At 38.1% G+C, this 26,907-nt stretch overlaps 1 protein-coding gene across 1 annotated transcript in view; it reads left to right on the top strand.

Moving 5' to 3' along the window:
- The window catches only part of LOC122812818 (interferon-induced protein 44-like), a 453,365-nt gene that overhangs the window by 149,915 nt on the left and 276,543 nt on the right, over positions 1 to 26,907 (top strand). Inside the window, exon 3 of the mRNA XM_044084871.1 lies at positions 18,649 to 18,844. Coding sequence (XP_043940806.1) covers positions 18,649 to 18,844 — 196 coding nt within the window. The remainder of the gene's footprint in view (positions 1 to 18,648; positions 18,845 to 26,907) is intronic.

Raw genomic sequence — 26,907 nt, 5'->3', positions numbered from 1 at the left:
TTGTTTATGACTGGTTGTGATATATTTAATATTTACTAATAATATTTCTTGATGTATTTGTTTCCATTTTGAATCATTAGACGATTGTAACCACAAAGCTATAACTTTTACAATTGTTGAGGTAGCATACAATTGAATATCGTAGAATCTTATTTAACCATTATCCTAACCTTTTCTGTGCCAATCAAAGGAAACTCTTCGTCTATTAGGATGCCAAAACAGTACAGTAGAATATTATTTGTCTTCCTCATCAATTTTTTTTGGTGGAGATAGTACTAGAGATTGTAAGACAAACAATATTTTAGGGAGAATTACTATCTTACTAAGCATTAATAGTTCTTCCATGGTAAAGTAGAATTTGCTCCAATTTGTGACTAAACTTAAAATTTTATCAACAACCCTTTGAAAGTTAGTTGCTGTCATTTCTTTACTATTAGACATAATGTTATACCAAGGTATTTAATTTGATTGCTATTTCAATTGAAGTAATAATATTTTTGTCTGATGTTTTTAACTGCTTATAATTAATAATGTACTTGTTTTATTATGATTAAATCTTAAGTTCAAAATTTCTTCAGACTGACTCATAGAACTAATTATATGTTCTAACGAATTTTCGATATTTTCTATTGTCAGTAAAATATCAGCAAAGAGATGAATCTTTGGTTTGAAATCTTCTTTTATTTTTATACCATTATCGTTTTTATTGGCTCTAATACTAGCAGCAAAGAGTTCTATACCAAATGCAAAAGCAAATGTGATAATGGGCAGCCTTGTTTTGTGCCTTTTTTGTAATTTAAAGGAATTAGAAAGAAAATAACCTATTTTAACATAAGCACAAGCGTTTTTGTATAACTTAGAAATTAATGCAATTGGCTCAGGTGAGAAATTATACACTTTAAGTGCTTTAAACAGGTACGACCAATTAACTGAGTCAAAAGCCTTATCTAAATTGAGACTAATGATAGAAAGTTATTTTTTTTTTATTTGCATGGTCTATTAATGTATGTATTCTTATTATATTATACTGTACTTGTCTATTTAAAATAAACCAGATTTATCATTGTTAATTAGTTTAGGTATAATAAGATTAATTCTGTTAGCTAAAATGGACATGAGCATCTTATTCTCCACATTTAAAAGTGAAATGGGTCTGTATGATGAGCACTTTGTAGAATCCTTATCCTGTTTTAAAATAGATGATTTAATTGAATATTTCCATGCTGGGGGACTTCCACAGTTGTTTTTTATTTCTCTATAGACCGCAGTTCTGGTTTAAGACCATCTAACCCAGTGCATTATTATTTTTTTATTTTTTATTTGATCTTTTATTTCTGTTAAAGTGAATTATCTATCATTTTTTATTTGTTCACTTGGTATTTTATTATTTAGAGTATGTCATCATTATCTACTTTATTTGTATTATTATTTATATTTTCATGAAATATTTTAAAGCCCTCAAGAATACCTTTAATATCTGTTCTTCTTTCTTTTGTATTATTTATATGTGTTATAATGTCTTTGATGTGATTTAGTTTATTCATTTTCTTTGATCTAAGAGCAAGTTTATGCAAACTTAAAGGGTTTACTGAATATGCCAGAAGATTAAGTTTAGCTAGGTTTATTGAAACTTTATGATTTAGAATTTCAACATATTTTGTATTTAAATTAAGTTCAGACTGACTGATACTGTCATTTGGTTTTAAATTTAACTTTAGTGTGTCTATTTTAGCCTGTAATGTATTCAGTTCTTTGTCTCATTCTCTTGTATAACTAATATACCAGTGTGTAACTCTTCCATTTAAGTAAGTCTTTACTGACTCCCACAGGACAATATCAGATAGTTCACCATTCATTTTTATTTCTAGGAAATGTTTGATCTCTTTAATATACCAATCCTTGAATCCTTTTATTTAAATAATGTATGCTGGTAGTCTCATGTGATGTATTAAATTGTCAGTTTTTAAAATAATATTAAAGATTATAGCATTATGGCCCAATAATGGACATGAAACTATTGAAACTTCTCTGATATGTGATAACAGATTGTTTGATACAAAAATTGTATCAGTATTTGTTAATGTTCCATATCTATATGAATAATGGGTAAATTAAAGTGAGTTTGTTTCCCTTAGCTCATATACATCCTTTAAATTCATTAGATTACAAAATTCATTAAGTTTTTGGCTGAAGATGTGATTCTCAGCATTCTATATGCAGTGGAATCTTTGTCTGATAAAATACAATTAGAATCACCAGCCATTATGACTTCACCTTTCATGTAATAGGCTGTAGTGTCTAAGTAATTTTTTGCATCTTTAGCTCCAACCCCTGGAATCCAATAAGAGTTCACCAATGTGTATAACTTTCTGTTCCATTCACTTATAACAATGCCTAACATACCATTTTTATCAACATAGGTATCTTTTACATAGACATTACTGGTGAGTTCTTCCATAAAATGAGGGTACCTCTTCTTTTACCTCAAAAGCCAGAACCTGCAAAAAGTAAATAACTCTTTAATTAAAGTTTATTTACATCCTTTATTAAGTAAATGCATTTCTTGTAGAAATACTATTTGAGATTTATGTAATTGCAAGTATTTGAACAGACACCCCTCTTTACTGGATTATTCAATCCATTAATATTTATAGATATGCATTTAAAATCAGACATTTATATAAAAGAGAAAGAAAACTGGTACAATTAAATCACATTTATGTACGAATCTTACTATATACTTTACATATCTTCTTCTTCTTCTTCTCGGCTTTTCCCGGTTAGGGGTCGCTACAGCAGAACTCAGGTCTGCTAATGATTGGCAGATTTTTTTATGGTGCTGAGGTGCCAGCCCGATGCCCAACCTTCAACAAAGGCACACCCATTCACGCATGTCTTTCGAACGCCACTCGACTGTGGGGAGGACATGCAGACTCCACACAGAAGGTGCTCCAGCCAAGAATTGAATGGGAGAATCTCTTGCTGTGAGCCGACAATGCTACCGCTGCACCACCGTGGCTTAACTCTATATACTTTACATATAACAGTATGAAATATTCAGCTACGGACAAAACTTTTGAAACAAATAAAAAAATCACCTAATGATTTAACCCTAAAACATTGTACCATGGAAAAACGTATTCCTAGTTTGTTGAAAAAGATGAACAAACTACCATTCAAACTCTTCATAGGTTCATAGGTTGGTATTAAGCTAGCGGCCCTAGGGCCTATACAAGCCTAGCCATAACAATTCCCTGGCTATTTCTTCCCACAATATTTACTTCCCTGGACCCCTGTCTAACAGGGCAACTGACGTGATCCCCAGGGTGAATTTCCTATCTCCCATCCAATCGTCAAGGTTCCTTTTGAAAAGGGCCAAAGAGTCGCTCTGCTTGACATGTATGGGCAGTCTATTCCAGAGTCTGGGGAGTTTTTTGGTCATGAACCTATCCCTCAATAGACTAAAAATGTGTAGCTCATGCTTCTGATTCAAATTAATGTGTCTCATATTTTTAGAATGCCTGTCAGTGAGGTATTATCAATAAGAAAATTTAGACAGGTGGTCAAAATCTTTACTATAAGTTGACCAAACTAAATTTATCTACAATCGTCTTTCTCTGTGCCTCACATTATCTCCTGGAATAGGTCTCAACTATACAGATTTCTGTAGAATGTCCAGATTTTTACCTCATATTCTTGATGTGTTCCTCAGAAAATTTGTGGTTTTCTGGCAAATCACAATGGAGAGAAGTTACAAAATAATGACATACATTTGAGTTTCAGACTTATTATCTTTTAGCAAATGCATGCTAGCACAAATCCTTTTACTGTTACAACTTTCTAAGTTTGGAAGAGCAATATTTAAAAATGTCTAGGCCTCTGTCTCCATTATTTTAGACTTTGTCCAGATTTCTTGCACTAAGAGATTGGCAGGTATGCTCCCTGGTCTACTATATGGAAAAAGTCAGTTGTCATTTTCATATGTATTCATTTATAGGTCAGATGATTTTATACTTTTTCTATTTTATTTACTGAGTGTAAAGCTTGTTCATAGGATCATAAGTTTGTAAATTAGTACCAGGCTGACTGTCCTTATGGCCATTCCACGTCCAGCCAATTACCCCATGAGAGAATCAAACACTTTAGCCCTGCCTATAAGCTAAACACCTTAACCACTATGTCAACCTCCCACCCTTGTAGGCATATTTATATTATTAACTATATACATAGTCACTTACTCTTATCTCTTTCTATTTCTGTTTGTATACTATGTCTTGTACTATTACTGTATTTCTGAGTTTTATATTTTAGCTATAATCCTAGTGTAGAGTATCATATCATAGCAAATTTATATTTGCCCTTATCTATTTGATACTCTTTGGTCTAGTACTACTTGTAGAATCAGTCCTATTTTTCCTTAAATGTTATATCTAATAGTACCTGAACAAACATCTGAAAAATCTTCCATTTTAAGATTCAAACTTTCCATAACAAATTGTTCTGAGATATTATGTTTTGTTATCATTAAAAAGAGACAATAACAGTGAAACACAATCCTATTTTTTATCAGAAGTGTCATTCTATAGACTAGTCTATAAACTATCCCTTTGGTATACTGCAAGCATTCAGAACTATTTAATAACTGACAGTGGTTTAGCATGCAATTCACTGTCTTTTGTTTATTATCTAACTTGTATTCACTGACATTTTAACATATGATTCAAAATATGATTATTTACTTTTAGACAGGAAGAAGTAACCTGGACAGTAATTAGAATTTTTAGAACTCTGGGAGCATCACAAAAGTGCTCATGACTCTAATTAAGCTGCTTCAAGTTGGTCCTCATGACAAAGGCTTGCAAATGAACAGTTTATCAGCTACATGTCACACACAAATATCAATGAGTGAATCCAAGCCACCTCCATACCACACATCAATCCCCAAAATGCCTCCAAACCACTAAAAAACAACAAAAAACATTTCAAAATATGTTAACCACTAAAAAGCTATTGTATTTAAATAAAAAAAATAATGATTCAGTAAGCATTATTTGTGTGAGATGTTTAATATAAAGCAGACTGTCATTTTTAAAGGAGACACAACATATAAACTTGCATTAAAAGAATGGCAGTTATGCATGATCCAGGTTTAACTTGTAAAAGTGTGAATGTTACTCTAATTGTTTGGTAACATTCCAGTAACATCATTTATGTATGTAAGAAACTATATTTTCTATACTTTATAACATAGCATAACTTTCCTGAGTGCTGTTGCATGTTAAGTATATTATCAGTAGCAAGCATGCAGAACTATGTAATAACTGACAGTGGTTTAGAATGCAATTCACTGTCTTTTGCTTATTATCTAAGTTATATTCTTTGACATCTTATCACACGGTGCAAAATATTATTTACTTTTAGAAAGGAACAAGTAACATGGACACTTCTTAGAATTTTCAGAACTCTGGAAGCATCACAAAAGTACTCATGACTCTAAGTTGTTTCAAGCTGGTTTTCATGATAAGGACTTGAAAATGAACAGTCGATCAGTTACAGTTAACAAAAAATGCTTGCAAGTGAATCCAAGCCACTTCCGCACCACACACCAATCCCTCAAACCACCAAAAAAATAAAAAAAAAACAAGAAACATCTCAAAGTATCACAAACACTATTTATTTATTTATTTATTTATTTATTTAACATTTGTTGACCGGGAAAGTCCGACTAGGTTCCACAGAGCCTGTTTTCAGCGGAGGCCCGGGGAGAAATGCTCCAGATGCATTACACTCAAAGAAATAACATTCAATGATTCAGCAAGCACTAATTGTATGAGAAGTTTAATATAAAGCAGACTGTCGTTTTTTAAAGGAGACATAGCATATAAACTTGCATTAAAGAATGTGTTAGAAAGTGGTCTATGTGCCCTCTTAATTCCAAAGGAAAAAACTTTAGGCTGGTTCAAAGTTTTTGGCTGCTAGGTATTAAGGAATTGAGTCACACGGTCTCCCTCTTAAAAGAATGACAGTTATGTGTGATCTAGGTTTATCCTGTGAAAGTTTAAATATTACTCTAATTATTTCATATCATTGCATAGTAACTTTTATATATGTAAAAAGCTGTATTTTTATACTTAGTTTATAACATAGCATGTCTTTCCTGTGTGCTATTGTATGTCAAGTATACTATCAGTAGCACATTACTTGACCATTTTATGAACCCAGAATGTAACTTAACATGCCTCTTTAGATGTTGCATCTTGTATTATATTTAATAGTACATTACTCAGCTATGCCAAGATATCAGAAAGTATGCCATCTAACATAAGTTTCATCATAATAATGATGAACTTTTAATTAAATGAATAGTTTAACCTTTTGAACTCTAAATGAAATAAGTGACTTTAATTTCATAGGTAGCTAAACATTTTAAAAAGGGAAGCAGTAACCATTTAAAGTAAGGAAAGAAAGAAATGATTTACCTTGTAAAAAGTTGTATTCAGCACCTGTTCATAAGTATTCAAGCACTTCTTTAAATTAATAAGAATTCATAACAATGAAGTGCATTGATTTTCATTTGTCCTTCAGTTTTTACTGTTTTTTCTTTTATTAACTGAGCATCTCTTGTTACATTTCTCCTCAGAGAAGTTATAGATTCCAGTCCATTTCTTCTGTGCTTTTATTTATTTATTTGTAGAATTTTATTTTTCTGTATAAAGTCCATTGCATCTTCAAGGTGTTAAAAATCTTCTTTCCTTTTGGAAGGTGAATCATTATCTTTCTGGGAACAAGGTTTGTGCTTTAATATTGTTTTCCTTAAACTTTTAACAAGTGGCACACATGTTTATCTTTTTCACATCACTAATGTTGAATAGTCATTGCCAATCGTATAGTATTTTCTTTCATTTTAACTGGATAATTAGTCCATGCAGCTTTTAAGACTAAATCCTTATCTGGAATTGAGAAAAATCTTATGATCACTGACCTTGGTAAAGGTGTTTTTTTTTTAAAGTTGAGTTAGAAAGTGATCTATGTTCCCTTTTGATTCCAAAGGAAAAACCTTTAGGTAGGTTCAAAGTTTTAGGCAGCTAGGTATTGAGAAATTGAATCACACGGTCACCCTCTTCTTTTTCACAAATGTCATAAATCCTGATGTTGTTCCTTCTAGAGCTGTTCTCTAAGTCTTCTATTTTTCCTGGAGTAAGTTGTTTTCTTTCAGAAGAAAGTCAGTGTTATTCTCATTTTCAAGCAATGTTCCATCAAAATCAGACATTGCCTGTTCTATACTCAAGATTTGTGATGATTGTTGTTTAAGGGATTCACTCAGCACTTCAGTTTGATTTTTATATTCCTCTTTAACATTGTCCATTTTGCTTTCTAGTCTATCTGTCTTTATAGATAACTCACTTATGTTACTTAGTATAGCCTGTATGTCTTTCTTTCATAGTACTGTCCTGTACACTGGGCTTATAGTGGCTCATTTTGAGACAATTAGTTCTTTCTAGTTTTCTTGACAGGAAAAAGCAATTAAAAGAGTTTCAAACTTGTTATTTTTGTATTAAATCTTTCAAAAGCTAATCAACTATAAATCCATCACGTTTTAAAACATTCTATTTAAGTGTTTTTGTAAAAATCCTGTCAAAGATGTTAAAATGAAGCAGAGCTAAAAACATTGTTGTTAACTGCTCACCATCTTAGCCACACATCCACTTCTGATATGGAAACTGCACATTTATTGGCATATGTGTATATATGAATTGTCTTTGCATTTAGTATGATATAGAATAGTTTTCAGTAAAAGTAGAATTTGTTTCAAAGTTTCAAAGCTGTGTGATATTATCAGTGTCACTGGGTTATTTTAAACAGTCTGTGTGGAGGGAATTTGGAAATAGATGGCACAGTGCATTTCACAAAATAGCTTGGTGAGTGGTGACAAGCAGGCAAGGACAATTCCGAGACACATTGACTGAACTAGCAAAAACAGATCATTGTGCTAATATGAATGGATAATGACATACAGATAAGTATTCACCTGTTAATGATAACCATCTTATATGCAAGTGACAAAATGAAACATGGAAGCATGATTTAGAAACATATAAAATTAGCTTGGCAAGCCACACCATTTAGCCATTCTGAACACCAGCACCAGTGTTTTTCTTGTGCATTTGTATCTTGCTTCAGTGACAGCAATAGTAATATCATCAGGAGTAGTTGGACAGGATGTGTTAGTGTCTATCATAGGAGCCAGTGTCCACAATGTTGCACATTGTCATCTTCTGCAAAACAGTAGTACATACATACAAATGTTTCAAGCACAGGCATTAAAGCCCTTCTAGCTTGCCAACATGCCAAAACACTTGTTCGCATAATAAATGTCCAGGCTGTTCTTAAAAATATCTAAACTAGTACTTGCTTTAATGTAATTAGGTAGTCTGTTCCAAGCATCAGCTACTCTCTCAGAGAACCAATTAGTACACTTCTCATTCCTATAGAATCTTCTGCATAGGTTGTCTGATGATTCTATAGTACTTTTTGATAACCCCAAACATTCCCAGAGGTAGCTGTCCCTAAATTCCCTATATACCTGAATAAGATCTCCTCTTAAATATCTATACGAGACACTGTACAAGTTCAGATATTTTAGTCTTTCATAATAACTTAGATTTTCACATCCATGGATGCCCTTAGTATATTTTCACTGTACTCTTTCCAGTTTATTCATGCTTGTTTTCCTATAGGGTTTCCACATTGTTACTCCATGCTCAAGTTTGAGTCTAATGTAACTAACAAACAATGACTTCATTATGTTTGATTTCCTAGGTTTTATAAATCTTTTTATACAACCTATAGCTCTATAACTATCATTAGCCAATTGGTTGATATGATTAGAAAAACTAATAGCTGAATCTACCCATATACCCAGGTCCTTAAATGAGTCTACAGTTTCAATCACTGTGTGCTGTATTAAATATTCACCTTTCAGTTTGTCTCCCAAATCTCATATGCCTTATCTGTAACACTTGTAATCAGTATACCCAATTTCAGGTTGTCAGCATACAAACTGTAGAACTCCTCAGATAAAAAAGTAAGGTCTGAAAGATACAATCAAAACAAGTAAGGGCCTAGTACAGAGCCCTGTGGGACACCTTGACTGTAACCAAGGATTTCACCTGTCCAGATGGTCTGTGATACTTGCCATGTCCTATTTATAAGCCATGCGGCTATCCATCTTATCAACAGTACATCAATACCTAGTTGTACTGATTTATTGATTCGTGTTTTGTGCATGACCCTTTCAAATGCTGAAGTTGAATCTATATAAATCACATCACAGCACAATTTTTCACTCATAGCTGTTATTATATTGTTATAGAGCATCATGTTACAGGTGGTAATAAATCTATTTTCAACATATGCATGCTGATATATGGTTTCAAGCCCAATCTATCCAGTTCTGACAATAACTTATCCAGTATTAGCTTCTCCATTATTTTTCCACAACATGAAGGTAGACTTAAAGGTCTGTATGAGTCTGGGTTTGTCCTACTCCCCTTTCCCTTAAAGACAGGTTTAATAAGTGCATGTCTCCCCATATTTATATGACCTAGTGAATAATACATATAATGGCAGAGTAAGTTTTTGCTTAAGTGTTCTCAGGTCATTGTTACTTATTCCATCTCCTCCCTGTGCTTTGTTTGGATCCAATTTCCACAGTTGGTTTTCAATATAATCTAATTTGACTCCAGTATCTGGGGTTATCCAGATGTCACTAGGACAACTTACCACCCCTTTTGTGGTGCCAAATTGATTTGCATAAGATTTTGTAAATATATCTATAATCCGTTGTGTCTTTGAATAAATTTTAGAATCTGCACACAGCTGCAGCAGCTGACATACCGTCATATCCATGACTGGATCATTGTTGACCTCAATTGTATGAACTGAGGTATCATACAGGAGTTAATGGACATGTGGTATCATCACAGGAAATTAAGGTGATGCATGGAATACCTGTCCCCGCAGACAGCAAGTTTTGTGTAGCATTAACCATCCTTGCTACAGGGACTTTTTAGTATCTAACAGGTGACATGTTAGGAGCTTTACAAGCATCAGCTCGGTGAATCTCACACCAGTTCCATAACATGATGCTGTAGTATGTGCAGGAGCACACTGAAGAACCACTGCAGTGAAGACATTCTGTGATATAGTCTAATTTCTTGTAGACTTAAAGGGCCAAAGACTTTACTTACATTGTTAATGGGGCCTCACCTGCTCCACATGGTGTTTAGTATATCAACCAGAAGGGCTCCCATAGCAAAAAGGGCCAGGTGGTGTGCAGTGCACAGAGTAATATGTATGACATGTGTGTGCATCACATAAGCAGTTTCAATGATTCCCACAACTCACACATGTATGGCCTAACCTATGATAGCTTTTCATGTAAAGTGATTTCTTTTACAGGTTCATCTATCAGGTAGATGCTTGCCACCTAAGCAGTCCCCAGTAGCCTAGACAATGAATGTAAGTATCTGAATACTCATAATGCTGTGTGTTGCAGTGATGTTTGGTACATCATGCTGTATGCCATCAACATCAGATGATGGAGGAGATAGCATATAATACTACACTGTCACAGACACATAACCTTGTTGAACCAGTGTTTAGACTCCTTGGAAGGCCCAATTCTGCTATTTAAATACATCTGGCAGTGTACTGCACTGTGCTTTGGAGACCCGCACAATGATGCTTTTGGTCTGCGTCATGCTGCATAACATGGTTTGGCAAAAGCAATTTACAACATGGGGACACCATATCACTGCTTGACATACCTGTGGCAGCAATGGTGTAAGACTTGGGTGAGGAACCAGTGGAGGAACTAGCTGCAACAGTACCATGTGCAAGACAGACATGGGTGCAGTACATCATGACACAAGCAATGCTATAGTACCTGATTCATAAATCTGGACCATGACAAATAAACACAGAATAAAACTAATGCATGCAGTAATACAACCAGGCTACATTACAGTGTTTGACTGATCACATTGGTACCACAAAAAGCCACAACAGTGAATAGGACAAAGTCAGCTTCATTTGCACAGATGGCATGGAGCAAAGTGGCAGGGGTGAGCAATGCTAATGTACATAGGAGGGATATGAGTGGTGGTTGCATCAAACACACACATGCCTAGGTGTTCAGGGTCAGGGATTACATCCTCCAGCAATGGGGGTAAAGCCTCCATGGATGGAATGGTGGATGAGGAGAAAGTTACTGTCAGCTGCCTATCAGGTGTCAGGATCCGCCACATAACACATGCACTCAGGTCACTCCACAATGAGTACAAATACACCTCTGTCATTGTCCATGTTGGTGTGAATGACCTGAGATATACCTCCCTAGACTACATGAAAAGAGACACGGAGGAGCTCTTGGATCTTGTAGCCCAGGCAGGTATGACCCTAGCCCTGAGTAGCATCCTGACATCACCCAGAATGATACCACCATACAAGGATGAAATGATTGACTTCAACAATTGGCCAAGCTTCTGGTGTCATTCTAAGGGGATCCAGTAGCTGTCTGCCTAGGATGACATGGTCGACAGACCACAATGCTTTACCAGAGATGGCCTGCACCTGTCAGCCCTGGGATTCTGGATACTGGCTAAGGATCTTGCCACCCCTATAGTGCATTTTTTAGGCAAGGTTCAAATGCTAAATTCACCACCGTAACAGGTACAAGCAAGGAAACTCTGAGAGTAATGCTACTCACTGCTAGAAGTCTAAACCTCAAAATGTACTCACTCGAAGCACTCCTTAAAATGGAGAACATAGACATCTATGCAGTGGCAGAGATGTGGTTCAAGGCTCCAGAGAGCACCCCTGCATTACCAGGCTATAATTCATACCACACCTTTCGGCCACCTAACCTGGACTGAAAAACTAAAGGCGGAGGCATGTCCATATTCATTAAGGATATCCACACCTCCAGGCTAGTTGCTCAACATAATGCATCCGAAATTATACAAGTGCAACTAACACTGGGCAATACTGCAATCCAGGTTGTAGGTTGTTACAGATCCCCCACCATGCCTCAGGATTCCGACTCTTTATTTCTTAAGATACTGGAAAGTATTAAGGTACAACCCAATACCTTAATTATGGGTGATTTCAACTACCCCACCATCAACTGGGACAACTACTCATGTACCAACTCATTTGCTCAAATTCCAACACCTTGGATCAGCTTGTCCACACACCCACTAGAGGCAGCAATATCCTGGACCTGGTCATTACCACTTTGGGTAACTGGTGTTCCATGCCAGAGGTCAACTCCTCGCTGGTTAGATCTGACCACAAGCTAATCACCCTAGACTTCCACATCCAACCCCATACCCAATTAAGGAAACTGCCATCAAAAATTACTACAAAGCCAACTTCATGCTTCTTAAGACAGAAATGGCAAACTTCACAACACCCATGCAGATAGAAAATAGAGGTACGACTGCTGAATCTTACACAAATGCACTGTATAAGCACATACATGAGTGCATGGATCGTGCCATCCTCAAGAGAACCAAGATGGTATCCTCTAAAAAAAGGAAGCCAATCTGGTGGTCCCCTGCCATAAACAAACTCTACAACAGAAGGAAGAAGCTGTTGCAAAAAAGAGTAAAATCCCACAATTGGAGGAACTCCCTGCTCAGCAAGAAGCTGAGATCCCTCATAAAATCCTCCAAAGCCAGTTATGAAGATAAAATCCCCACTGATTCCAAAGACAACCACAAAGCATTCTACAGCTATGTCAAGAATCTCAATGACAACACTCAGATCTGCTCTGAGCTACAGCACAATGGCACTAAATATACAGAACCAACTGATATTGCCAACATCTTGGCAGATAGATTCAGTACTAACTTTACCCCCACCCTCCAAAGTGCCCATCTTAATACTGGAAGAATTCAAAGCCCCTGTAATCATGGATGAACAAGTAAAGACCACACACTCCAAAGTTAAGAACACAGCATCCGTGGGACCTGACAACATCCCAGGCTGCATACTGCATGAACTACAGAACGAACTGGCACCCAACCTAAGTACCATGTTCAATTATAGCCTCACCTCAGGCTATGTGCCTACTGAATGGTGCACAGTGACGGTTATCCCACTTCACAAAGTGGGTGCCACCACAGACCCCGGAAACTACTGGCCCATTAGCCTAACGGGCCTGGTCTGCAAGGCCATGGAACATATCATCTTGGAGCTTATAAACAAAGACATAAGTAACCTCCAAACCCTGGACTCCACTCAGTTTGGGTTTGTTAAAGGTAGATCATGTCTACTAAACCTGAGTGACTTCTTTGAAGCAGTCATTAAAGCCATAGACGAGGGCAAGGTCATGTACACAGCCTATCTTGACCTCGCCAAGGCTTTCAATACCATCCCCCACTCTGGAATTATAGATAAACTCACTAAACTGGGCATAAATCCCTATGTCACAAGATGGGTGGCCAACTGGCTCACTGACAGAATCCACACAGTAAAAGTAGCTGACTCCAAGTCCGACAAAAGACCAGTGATGAGTGGAGTACCACAGGGTTTGGTCCTGGGTCCTCTCCTGTTCGGCATCTATTTCTCTGAAGTGCAGGCCAACACAGAAGGTCTTTGGCTAACAAAGTTTGCAGATGATTGCAAACTGGGAGCCATAATAGAATCACCTAATGATGTAGACATTCTTCAAAAGGGCCTCACAGAGACAGCTGCTTGGTGTCAAATTCATGGCCTCAAGCTCAATGCCAAGAAATGCATTGTTATCCCCTTTGGGAAAAACTCGGTACCCATGAACTACCACATAGGCGGTAGCTCATAAACACTGAAAGTGTGATAACAGGCCTCAGTACACAGGTGGACAATAGTCTCTCCTTGGATAATCGCATAGCCACAGTAGTCAGAAAATCCTTTTATGTGGCACACCTCATCATAAAAGGGTTCTCCTCTAGAAAAGAGGAGGTCATTGTTCCTCTCTACTCATCCCTCATCAGACCCATTATAGAGTACAATGCCCCATTTGGCAGGTATCTCACAAGACACCTACAACAATTGGAAAGGCCACAGAAGTGCCTCACTAAGAGGATAATCAGCCTAAAACAGATGCCATACGTAGATCTCAAAAAACTCCAGCTCTACTCCGTCGCATATCGCCTACTCGGAGGTGATCTCTGCCTAACATACAAAGCTATGTCAAACCCAGAGCTGATGGACATGCTACACTTAAAGAAATCTCAATCTCTCTGAACCACATGCTCCAGGGACCTAAACCTTGTCACCACAATAAACAGAACATGCTGGAGGGATAGATTCCTGTCCCAGAGACTTCCCATACTCTGAAACAAACTACCCATTCATGTCAAGCAAAGCTCCTCACTGGCCCTCTTTAAGAAAAATCTTGACAACTGGATGGAAAATAGAAAATTCACCCTGGGGATCACTTCTGCGGAACTGCTTGACAGGGGCACAGGAAAATAATTTCCTTGGTGGTGAAAGCCAGGGAACTTTTCTGGCTAGGCTTATATAGGCCCCAGGGTCAATAGCCTAGTACTTACCTATGAACCTATGTGCTCATGTAGTGTTAGGACTAGAGGTATCTTATCCATGGGAACCCCACTGTGGCCCTGATTGTAGTGCAATGTTGGCATCCATGACCATGGGAATGGGCATGGGTAGGTGTTTCTCCAAGCAGTGTTTCAGGAGAATATGATCAATCTATCATATTCTGATTGGCTTGCCTGGTGGGTGTGCCCTCAATAGAGCCAGAAGAGTGCCAACACAACCATGGAACTATGCATTCCTAGGTTTTGAAGTAGCCATGAACAGTGTAAACAGTGATGCTATCTCTGGAATGGTGTGTTCTGTCTGCATAAACCTGGCATATGATCATAACATCATTATGTTAATATGGCTATGGTGGCCATTTGCCACATCCTCATTGCTTGTACCAATAATTGCCATATGGGCCACTAGTGCCCTTAACCAGCATAACTGGTCCCTATATGCCATGTCACTCTGAATACCTTACAGGGTATCCTACATTTCCAGCAGCAACTGAAGTTCCTTACACAAGTCATGAACACATTCAACATATCCGAGATGCATGCCATCTGTGCTTTGATCATTGACCTGCACATTTACTGGTTGATGCGAACGATAATGCCTAGGCCTTAGAATTTCCTGGAGTCCTGGTAGTGATGAAAAAATACTCACCTTTCCCCTTTGCTGTGTGTGCAAACCTCAGAGGCAATGCAGACCAGTGATGCCATCTGTGGTGGTGACAACTATGTATCAGGGCTGGGTCTGAAGTGGACTGGATGTTAATCACTGAACACATGATACCAGAGTTTCATCTTGCCCTACACCATCAACATTTCATCTGTAGTTGCTGGGAGTGTTCCTCCACTGTTAGTGTTTCTAACAGGGCCATTATGTCATTGGTCTGTTTCATGAGCATAATGTCATCAGCATCAGCCACTGGTGACCTGCTGACATCAGGCATGCTCCAACCTGTTGTGCTGGATCCTCTCCCAGTGGAACTTGTTAATACATAGCACTCATGTGGAAATGCTGGATCATATTTGTGACTTCCACCACCATGTGGAAAACAAACTGCTGCTTACTAGTTGTATATGTAATGGTTACATATTTACCTTATTCTGCTGGTTGTCACTGTTGTAGCTCTGACATCTCAGGATGACAGAAATGCATACGTGTTTGTCTGAGTAAGCCATTCGTAGTTGTAAGTAATTTTCCTTTGGGAATGGTAAATGCTAATGCTCAGCTGATGCATTCTGTGCAGACATTGACAGTCTTTACCAGTCCACCTCCCACATCCAAGACACCACCAGATATGAGCTTTCTCTCACTTTCCCTGGAGAGGATTTAGAAGCCTTAGTGCTGGTGATCCACCCCAATATGAACAGCCTGTCCCTGGCAGTTTCATGTGCCTTGGTCTTGGCATGCAGTAACTTATCAGCAATTCTACAATTACCTGTATTATTTGTTTTATTATGGCCACACACTACATTGATGTCCTGCACCAGTCCCTGTTGCACTTGGTTCCAGAAGGCCTTATCTGCTTAACCTTTCTCAAAGATGTACAAGGGCCTGTTGTACCACCTTCATTTCCATGGTGTTGCACTTTTATAGCCATTGCCATCTCTTCCGTGAAAGGACTTGTCAACCTGTGAGTTACACATGTGGACCAGTGTGGATTTGCAAGGCTGTCTAAGCCAGATGACCTTTGGCCTAACACTATCTCAGGAGCCTTTTGGTGGCCACAGACCTGTGTGCTATTATAGTGTAACTATTCTAATCCCATGCCATAGTGTGGTGGCAGCAGCAGCAGGCATATTCTCTATGCTTACTGTCCATCAGACCTGTGCTGATAGCACAGTCTGTAGCGGTCTCATATCATCAGTAGAATGTCATGTAATCCAAGTGCATATGAAAAGCTGTTGTTAACCATACACAGCAGAGTAGTGACAGGACCTGATCGCATTCCTGTGTGCTCTGCCAAGTCATGATCCCTCAGTAGCACTGCAACCTTCCCTGTCCTGTCCCCTAGAGACTTTCAAGTTGACCCTCTCCTTCAGGAATGCAAATACTGCAACTTAAAAAGCTCTCAGCTGGAGTGTTTTGAATAGGCCTCATACTTGTAGGATACTTTTCCTGAGGAGCACCTCCAGAACACACTCGTGTGTGTGTGTGTGTGTGTGTGTGTGTGTGTGTGTGTGTGTGTGTGTGTGTGTGTGTGTGTGTGCATTTGCGCATGTACTCGCATGTGTATCTCTCTTTGTCACTTTTTTCACTTTGTTGTTTTCTTCTCCATTTATTTTTTGTACAGCTTCAGTAATAATGCAGGCAGTGGTGAGACAACAGCTGCTGCACTCTACAGCCATCACAGTACCAACAACCAGGTCTCCAGCCATCTCCAGGCCTGCCTCTCTTTTCAGGGTGAAGAATGTCAGCCAGTGGAAGGCAACCTTGGAGACTCATTGGTGGCCTCCCTTGTCACTTTTTCAGAGATAGGAGTGCAGGATAATCATCTGAGAGTAGTGTGCAGTGGCTCTCCTGGGTCACCCAGAGGGAAGTGCATCACCTGAGGAGGACCTCTCAAATTGGTACCCTGGTGTTTATCCTTGTGTGGCTGATATGGTCACACAGCCAGCAGACCCAACCATCAGGTCATCAGAAGTGGAGCTTGCTCATGATATCAGGTATGCAGATAACTAATATTTGGGTGAGGTATTTTCTGGAACACTCTGCAGACCCCTCCCTCTCCCCCATCATTCTGTTCTCCATTGTTTTCTATTACTCTCCATCAGTTGTTTGTAGTCCATTTGTATGTTTTTTTGCTTGCTGTTCTCCACTTCTGCCTGCTCTATCTCTCCCTTTCCACCCAGTCTATATGATAAAATTAAATGGTACGTTGCTCTGGTGCTGTTATATTAGCTGCCTTCAGTGCCTTTGTTGCAGCTATATTGCACTTCCATGCATGTTTGGACACTGATAGCATCAACCCTGCCACCTTCCTGCTGCTTTCCTTTCAATAATTTGACTCTTCATACTACAGTTGTGTCAAAAGCATGATTACAGTTGTTATCTTGGTTGCAAAGTTTCATTATGCAGCAATGTTCCCAGTATGGCTGTGGAATGCCAGAAATCATGCATGTCTAATCTCTGTAAAGCCATATCATGATACTTTGACTGTGCTGTTTAACACTGTACAGTCATGTCATCCTTTTTTCTGACTACCCCACTATCTTCTTTCAGGAATAGTCTTAGCTGTCATGCTGTATAATTTCTTAATAGCAACTGCCTCAGTATATCTGTAAATGCTGTAAGTGCTGAATATGAGTAGTGAAATTTATACAAAAAAGAAGATAATCTTGTTTGGACTAAAGCAGCCCACATTACTGGGCATAATGTAAGGTTTCCACCTTTTCAATTACCCAAAGTGGGACATTTTCTGTAGAAACGTGAAGTTTTGCAGGATAAAACATATCCAAGGCCAGTGCAAAGGACAGAACTTCACTTTTTGCCAGAATCAAAGCTTATTCTTATAGTATTTGAGTTATTTATTCTGTTTCTTATAACATTTGGGTGTTTCAGATGCAAAATAATTGTTTTATGCAACCATTAAAGAAAACTTAAGAAATATTTGTTGTTCTAAAATCTCGGGATATCTGCCATTTTTTAGTTGTTTTTTTTTTTTTTTTTTGCAGGACACAGCTGCCCAAAGAGGGACAGGTGGTAACCCTAGCATACTGTTGTAGTAAAACATGTCATCATGTTTTTTCATTGAAACTGAATTCTACAAAGGGAATCATGTTCTCACTGCAGTTTAATACCTTTTTATAAAACATATGGACTGGAGAATTTTTATTTTCAGTGATACTAGCACAGAAGTAGCAAAAACTGATGTACTTGTAACATTTGTTTCTGTGCTATACTGTTTTGTTCTGACTTCACACATTTTAGCTGAAACAATAGGTAATTCATTAAGTGATTAACTGTGTAGTTTAATATTTATTGTCACTTGCAACACACCATCAAATATTTAAGCTCACAGTGATAAATGTGTTTCTTTTTCAACAGGAAAAGGAGAGAATACATGCAATCTATACAAAATTACAAACCCATCCAAAGTTCCATTCCTCAAGTGAGGATTTTACTCATTGGACCAGTAGGAGCTGGGAAATCTAGCTTTTTCAACTCAGTGAATTCTGTTTTCCGTGGTCATGTGACAAGCCGAGCCATGGCTGGATCTGCTGCATCTAGTCTTACAACAAAGGTAATTATTCTAATTGCCCTTTTTTCTTAATAACATTAACTGTGTAAAATATTCTTTAAATTGTCTAATTTTCAGAATTATAGCAATTTTATCTGGAGTATGGCAATCAACCAGAGAAACACTTGCTATATTGTGTAGATAAGAAGAAAGATTGTTTATGTGTACACTGTTGACAAAATTACTTCATAGGGCTTTTCATTTTGTTTATTATACAGTGGCTATTTTTCTTTTTATGACACCATTTTGAAGCTCTGTTACATTTAAGATCTAAAATTGATCTGTAGTACTTACCACAGTGGGAGGTCATTGTAGAATTTCATCACTGCTATCAACATTTCTCTTCAGTTACCTGAAGAGATTTAAGTTGCAAGAATATTTGACATTCAGGTTCCCAAAACAACTTTATCTAGTAAAGCAAAGTAACATTTGGTCATCACGTTCCCACCATTGGCAGGAAATCCTTCTGTCTGGACCAGATAATTTCCAAGGGAATATATTCACGATCCAAAGAAGTCATCCTACCATTGTACTCCTCCCTGATCAAACACATCATCATATACAGTGCCCCCACTGGTATGAACAAATTCAAAAAATATTGCTCAACTGGAAAGACAGGAAGACAAGAAAGACCATGAAGATTTCTCACCAAGAAGATTGTTGTTGCTGTGTCTTTCAGCTTTTCCCGGTTAGGGGTCGCCACAGCGGAACTCTGGTCCGCTAATGAATGGCAGTAGATTTTTACATGCCGAGTTGCCAGCCCTGATGCATAACCTTCAATGAAGGTACGCCCATTCACGCTTGTCTCCACACAGAAGACGCTCTAGCTGAGAATCGAACCGGACAATATCTTACTGTGAGGTGACAACGCTACCGCATCATCACCACTGCAGCTATTTCTCACCAAGAAGATTAAAAACCTTAAATCATTCAACTGTCTTGCTAGATTAGCAAAATTTCCTTATAGTCAGTAGTCCACATTCTGCTCTGAGGTGACCTGTGTCTTGTATTTTGAGTCATGAAAGACCCAGTCCTATTTGACCTGTTTCTTTGCAAAACCACTGGCTCTGTAAATACTTGTACTACGGACCTAAATCTACACCAGCAAATTAACAAGGCTCATTGCAGGGATAGATTCTTAACTTGAAAGTATTCTCAGCATATGAAATAAGTTACCACTGAAGGTCAGTGTACTAGTTTGGCTATTTTTAAAACAAGCCCTGATGACTGAATAGGTCAACACAATTTTACACCAGGGTTATTATGTATAGTCTTACTTAATTTGGGAAGTGAGCTTTATTACGTACTCAAAGATGGTGGCATGAATTTTAAAGTGTTTCTACTTAAAGGTGTATATAGCCAAGGATCTTATGGTTCCAGTGATCACTTGCCTGGATTGTTCCTATGTTCCTTTTTGCTGGAAGCTGTATTTGATAGACTACAGATTTCAAACAGTCAATGTTTTATTTTAAAAAAATACTACAAACTATACCACACCTTTCAATCATGAGCTACCACTATATACTCATAAAATGGCAGTAGTTCCCCTAAACTAAATGGATTATGTAATTTTTAACATGAATGTGAGCATAAATTTGTACAGTGCTTGTAAAGTTATCCTCAGATGATTACATTAATGAGAAAATTCAGAAAATAAACTAGACTCTGAAATACAATTGCACTATTTCAGAAAAGGTAAGTACCTTTTTAAATAAAGGCATTGTATAATAGCTGTATATCACTCTAAGGTGTAGGTAATGCAGGTTTACCCACAGCTGACTTTGCTTGGTCATGTACCCTACTTCACCAAACCACATCAGCCATCGGTTGACCCTGCAATACCCATACATTTATTACTGAATGTCTGGCAATCCATTTGAATTGTGAAATGTGGGATGCTGAAAAGAAAACTGAGGACTATTTCCTCAAAATTAGATGTAGGTGGGAACTATGTGAAAAAAGCAATAATGCCTGACAGGGTGTGTGTTGATGTGTAATTAATGCACGGTACAGTGTTAATTACACATTAACACACACCCCGGAGGGCATTATTGTGCTTAGAGAATGGGCTCTCTGTAAAAGTGTTGTGTTTTACTTGTTTATCTATTTTTTAAGTACTATATGATTTTTTTATAGGTAGGTACTAGGCTATTGGCCCTGGGGCCTATATAAGCCTAGCCAAAAAAATTCCCTGGCTTTCGCCACCCAAGAAAGTTATTTTCCTGTGCCCCTGTCTAGCAGAGCCACAGAAGTGATCCCAGCGTGGATTTCCTATTTCCCATCCAATTGTCGAAATTTTCTTAAAGAGGGCTAATGAGGAGCTTTGCTTGACATGAACGGGTAGTCTGTTCTACAGCATGGGAAGTCTCTGGGACAGGAATCTATCCCTCCAGCATGTTCTGTTTATTGTGGTGGGAAGGTTTAGGTCCCTGGAGCATGTGGCTCAGAGGGATTGGGGTTTCTTTAAGTGTAGCATGTCCAACAGATCTGGGTTTGACATAGCTTTGTATATTAGGCAGAGGTCCCCTCTAAGTAAGCAATAAGCAATGGTGTAGAGCTGGAGTTTTGTGAGACAGTCTGCGTATGGCATCTGTTTGAGGCTGGTAATCCTCTTAGTGAGGTATTTCTGTGCCCTTTCTAGTTGTAGATGTCTTGCGAGGTACATGTGTAACATGGAGTTGTACTCTGTAATGGGTCTGATGAGGGATGATGAGGGATGAGTAGAGAGGAACAATGACCTCTTTTTTTTCTGGAGGTGAACCCCTTTGTGATGAGGTGTGCCACGCAGAAGGATTTCCTGACTACTGTGGCAATGTGATTATCAAAGGATAGACTACTGTCCCCCTGTGTCCCAAGGTCTCTTATCACACTTTTGGTCTTTAGTAGGCTACCGCCTATGTGGTAGTTCATGGGTACAGTGTTTTTCCCAAAGGGGATAACAGTGCACTTCTTGGCATTGAGCTTGAGGCCATGACTTTGACACCAAGCATCAGTCTCAGTGAGGCCCCTTTGTAGAATGTCCACATCATTAGACAATTCTGTTATGGCACCTAGTTTGCAGTCATCTGTGAACTTCATTAGCCAAAGACCTGCTGTATTAGCCTGGACCTTTGAGAAGTAGATGCCAAACAGGAGAGGACCCAGGACTGAGCCCTGCGGTACTCCACTTGTCACTGGTCTGAAGTTGGATTTGGAGTTGGCTACTTTCACTGTGTGGTTCTGTCAGTGAGCCAGTTGACCACCCATCTTGTGACATAGGGATTTATGCTCAGTCTAGTGAGTGTATCTATAATTCCAGAGTGGTGGATGGTGTTGAAAGCCTTAGCGAGGTCCAGATAGCCTGTGTGCACCACCTTACCCTCATCCATGGCTCTGGTGACTGCTTCAAAGAAGTCAATCGGGTTTAGAAGACATGACCTACCTTTTACAAACCCAAACTGAATGGGGTCCAGAGTTTGGAGATTACCTATGTCCTTGTTTATAAGCTCCAAGATGATACATTTCATGGCCTTGCAGACCAGGTTTGTCAGGCTAATGGGGCGGTAGTTCCCGGGGTCCATGGTGGCACCCTCTTTGTGGAGTGGGATAACCTTCCCTGTGTGCCATTCAGTAGGCACAAAGCCTGAAGTGAGGCTATGATGGAGCATGGCACTTAGGTGGGGTGCCAGTTCATTCTGTAGTTCATGCAGAACACAGCCTGGGATGTTGTCGGGTCCCATCGATGCTGTGTTCTTGGCTTTGGAGAGTGCGATCTTTACTTGTGCAGCCATGATTACAGGGGCTTTGCATTCTTCCGGTATAGTGATGGGCTCTTTGGGGGAGTGAGGAGGGGATGAAGTTTGCCAGGATGTTGGCAATATCAGTTGGTTCTGTATATCTATTGCCATTGTGCTGTAGCTCATAGCAGATCTGAGTGTCACCATTGAGATTCTTGACATAGATGCAGAATGCTTAGTGGTTGTCTTTAGAATCTGTGGCAATTTTATTTTCATAACTAGCTTTGGAGGATTTTATGAGGGAACTCAGCTTCTTACTGAGGCTGACCAGGGAGTTCCTGCAATGAGGGTATTTTTTGCAACAGCTTCTTCTTTCTGTTTTAGAGTTTGTTTATGTCAGGGGACCACCAGATTGGCTTCCTTTTTTTGGAGGATAGTATCTTGGTTCTGTTGGGGGTGGCACGATCCATGCACTCGTGTATGTGCTTATACAGTGCATTTGTGTAGGATTCAGCAGTCATACCTCTATTTTCCATCTGTATGGGTGTCATGAAGCTTCCCACTTCTGTCTTAAGAAGCATGAAGTTGGCTTTGGAGAAGTTTTTTACTGTGGTTTCCTTAATGGGGGGTGGAAGCAGAATATTGATATCTATGGTCTTCTGACCAGCAAGGAGTTGACCTCTGGCATGGAACATCAGATGCCCATATTAGCAATGACTAGGTCCAGGATATTGCTGCCCCTGGTGGGAGTATGGACAAGCTGACCCAGGGCATTTGAATTTATGAATTCCAGAAAGCGTTGAGCAAATGAGTTAGTACATGAATAGATTTTCCAATTGATGGTGGGTAGTTGAAATTGCCCATTATTAGAGTATTGGGCTGTACCTTAATATTACCCAGTATATCAAGAAACATGGAGTGGTCAGCCATGGTGTTGCAGCAGTTAGCATTGCCACCTCACAGCAAGAGACTCTCTGGTTCTATCCTTGGCTAGGGTGCTTTCTGTGCGGAGTCTGCATGTCCTGCCTGTGGTCATGTGGGTTTCCTACGGGTGCTCTGGTTTCATCTGACACCCCGAAGACATGCTGTAGGTGGATTGGATACTCCAGATTGGCCCTAGGCATGAGTGCTTGTATGTGTGTGCCTTCTGTGGAAGGTTGGGCACTGGGCTGGCAACTCAACGCCGTAAAACTCTACTGCCAATCAGGAGCATACAGGTGATCTGCTGTGGTGACCCTTAACTGGAAAAAGACAGAAGAAGAAGAAGAAGATCAAGAAAAGTGAAGTGGGCATCCTGGGGCATGGCGGGGGATCTGTAACAAGCTACAGCCTTGATTGATGTCTCTCCCAGTGTTAGTTGCACTTGGATAATTTCAGATGCATTATGTTGAGCAACTAGCCAGGAGGTGTGGATATCCTTAATGAATATGGACATGCCTCCTCCTTTAGTGTTTCAGTCCAGATTAGGTGGCTAGTCTGGTAATGTAGGGGTGCTCTCTGGAGCCTTGAAGCAGGTCTCCATCACTGCACAGATGTCGATATTCTCTATTTTAAGGAGTGCCTCGATGAGTGCATTTCGAGGTTTAGACTTCTAGCATTGAGTAGCATTACCCTCAGATTTTGCTTGCTTATACCTGCTATGATGGTGAGTTTGTCATTTGAACCTTGCCTAAAAAAGGCACTATAGGGGTGGCAAGAGCCTTAGCCAGTATCCGGCATCCCAGGGGTGACAGGTGCAGGCCATTTCTGGCAAAGCATCGTGGTGTATTGATCATGTTGTCCTAGGCAGACAGACACTGGATCCCCTTAGAATGACACCAGAAGCTTAGCCAATTGTTAAAGTCAATCATTTTCTCCTTCTGTTGTCGTAGCATTTTGGGCGATGGCAGGATGCTACTCGGGTCTAGGGTCATACCTGCCTGGGCTACATGATCCGAGAGCTCTTCCATGTCTCTTTTTTCATGTGGTCCAGGGAGGTATGTCTCAGGTCATTCACACCAACATGGACAATGACAGAGTCGTATTTATACTTGCTGTGGAGTGACCTGTGTGTTTTCATTATGTGGTGAATCCTGGCAACCAACAGGTACCTGACAGTAACTTTCTCCTTGTTTAAAAATCGAAACTGCAACCATGAATAAAAACGGACTCCGTTCGAACAAACCTTCAGTCTTTATTACACCAATAAATCCACCAGATTGAGTGCTTTCATCTGCCTTAAGCAGATTTCATCAGAATACTTGTTATACAGTGCCTCACAGTTTTATACTATTCTTAATTACATAATTGTTCCATAATTACAAATTAAATCAATCATTCAATAATCTCAAACAAAATAAAATGAAATAATTAAATTTGATGACTTGTCTGAACCAATTTTAACCCTTTTGTACACTGCTGTTCCCTTTCTCAAATACTTTTGTTAAAGTGCTGTTGTGCATATTAATAACCATGAAATACGTTTGTATCATGATATAATACTATTCATATATTAGTAATTTGATAGGATGTTTTAAATAAAAAATATATATAAAATATATTTAGCTTATACAATACATTTTACTAAAAGTGAAACTAACCACAATCAAATTACAGTTAACATAATCCACCCCAAAGGTATTTTCTATATGACTAAACCTTAAATAACTGTGCTACTATTATTATTTGTATTAAGAAATAAATGAATGAATGAATAAATGCTTAACAATATGAAGGAAAAAATGGATTTTAAAATAGATGTTTAAAAATTACCAATTTGATGACAATTAAATAAAAAATAGAAAAAATAAATAACCAAAAATACAATATATATATTAAACATTAAAATTTAAAAATTATATAAATAATTATATATATATACACATGTTATAAAATCATTATAGAAAAGTCTTAAAAATACCACAAAATTGTTGTTATATATATACAAATCTATATCAATTTAATAATGATAATTAATATATATTATATTCACACAAGTGGAAAAATGTTGTGTGGCTTATATAAATATTGAAACATGTGAACAAATACCATAATTGAATGAAAAAGGAAGGAGAAAATTGCATTTAAATCAATTGAGAGAAATATAACTTGTTATTATACATTTATGACAAATATACTATACCATTATTGTAAGCACAATTGTCAATCAACCATTAGATTGATAGATAGTTATTCTTAAAAATATTAAGCATTATATTTTTTACTGAATATTGTATATTTAGAAAATAAATTTTAAACCGAAGCAGCTTTGTCAATCAATATAGCCTTGATGTTGATATATTCATTAAGGCCTGGCATATAATTTGATTTCAGTCTCAACTGCCATTTAATCTCTTTCAACAATAACTGGTTCTTTAAATCACCTCCCCTGGTGTCCATTCTCATTAACTCTAAAATGGCAAACTTGAAATCAATAAAGCCCACGCAGTTTACAGAGTGTTTATAAAGGGCACTTGTCTCCTTTTTTATCCTAATATCATTGATATGCTCGTATACTCTCTCCTTTAGTGCCCTCTCAGTTTTGCCTACATAAAAGGAGGTACATGTAGTGCAAGTGGCTAAGTAAACTAGCATCTTACTGCAACAGTTACCCTTACAAAAGGATACCTTGCTATTAAGACCGTTGGTTAATGTTATGTTTTCAGCCTGATTAATATATCTACATTGTCGACAACAGCCACACTTAGTTGTACCTTTCTTTGCTTTTTTATCAAAATTACTTCTACCTCTCTCAAATAACCTCTTGAAATTCATACCAGTCTTGTAAGTCAATAATGGTTTATTCCCCACAATATCATAGATTTCTTTATTGGTCTTTAAAATAGACCAATTTTCTTTTAAGATTCTGGTAAAATTGTCTGTAAATTCATTGTATTCTATAATACATGCTTTGGAAAAATCCGTAGTATTGGTACTTGAATGCTCTTTACAGGTAAATTTTTGTCCTAACAATGGCTTGTATTTCATACCCCATCCAGAATAAACCTCTTCCAATATTTCACCAATTAATTCCCTGGGATAACCTCTTTCCAAAAATGTTTTCATCAAGAATCTAAACTCACTCAATAAATCTTCATGTTCAGAGGTCATTCTTGCAACCCTTACAGCCTGTCCTTTAATAACACTTCTCTTTTGATGAAACGGGTGTAGGCTATTATAATGAAGGTAAGAATTGCACCATGTTTCTTTACGAAAAACATTGGACTTAAAACCTTTTACTTTTTTACTTAAAATGATGTCCAAATAACTAATACTCTGATCCTGAACTTCGTGGGTGAATGACAAAAAATTAGTAGTTCCATTAATGTATTTCATAAATTCCTCCAACTTATTTTCATGACCATCCTCCCA

The sequence above is a fragment of the Protopterus annectens genome, chromosome 10.part0 (assembly GCF_019279795.1).
Source record: "Protopterus annectens isolate FY-2018-M chromosome 10.part0, PAN1.0, whole genome shotgun sequence".
In the NCBI taxonomy this organism is placed as follows: Eukaryota; Metazoa; Chordata; order Ceratodontiformes; family Protopteridae; genus Protopterus; species Protopterus annectens.
The sequence above is the reverse complement of the archived record's forward strand: the minus strand, read 5'-3'. Positions and strand labels throughout refer to the sequence as shown.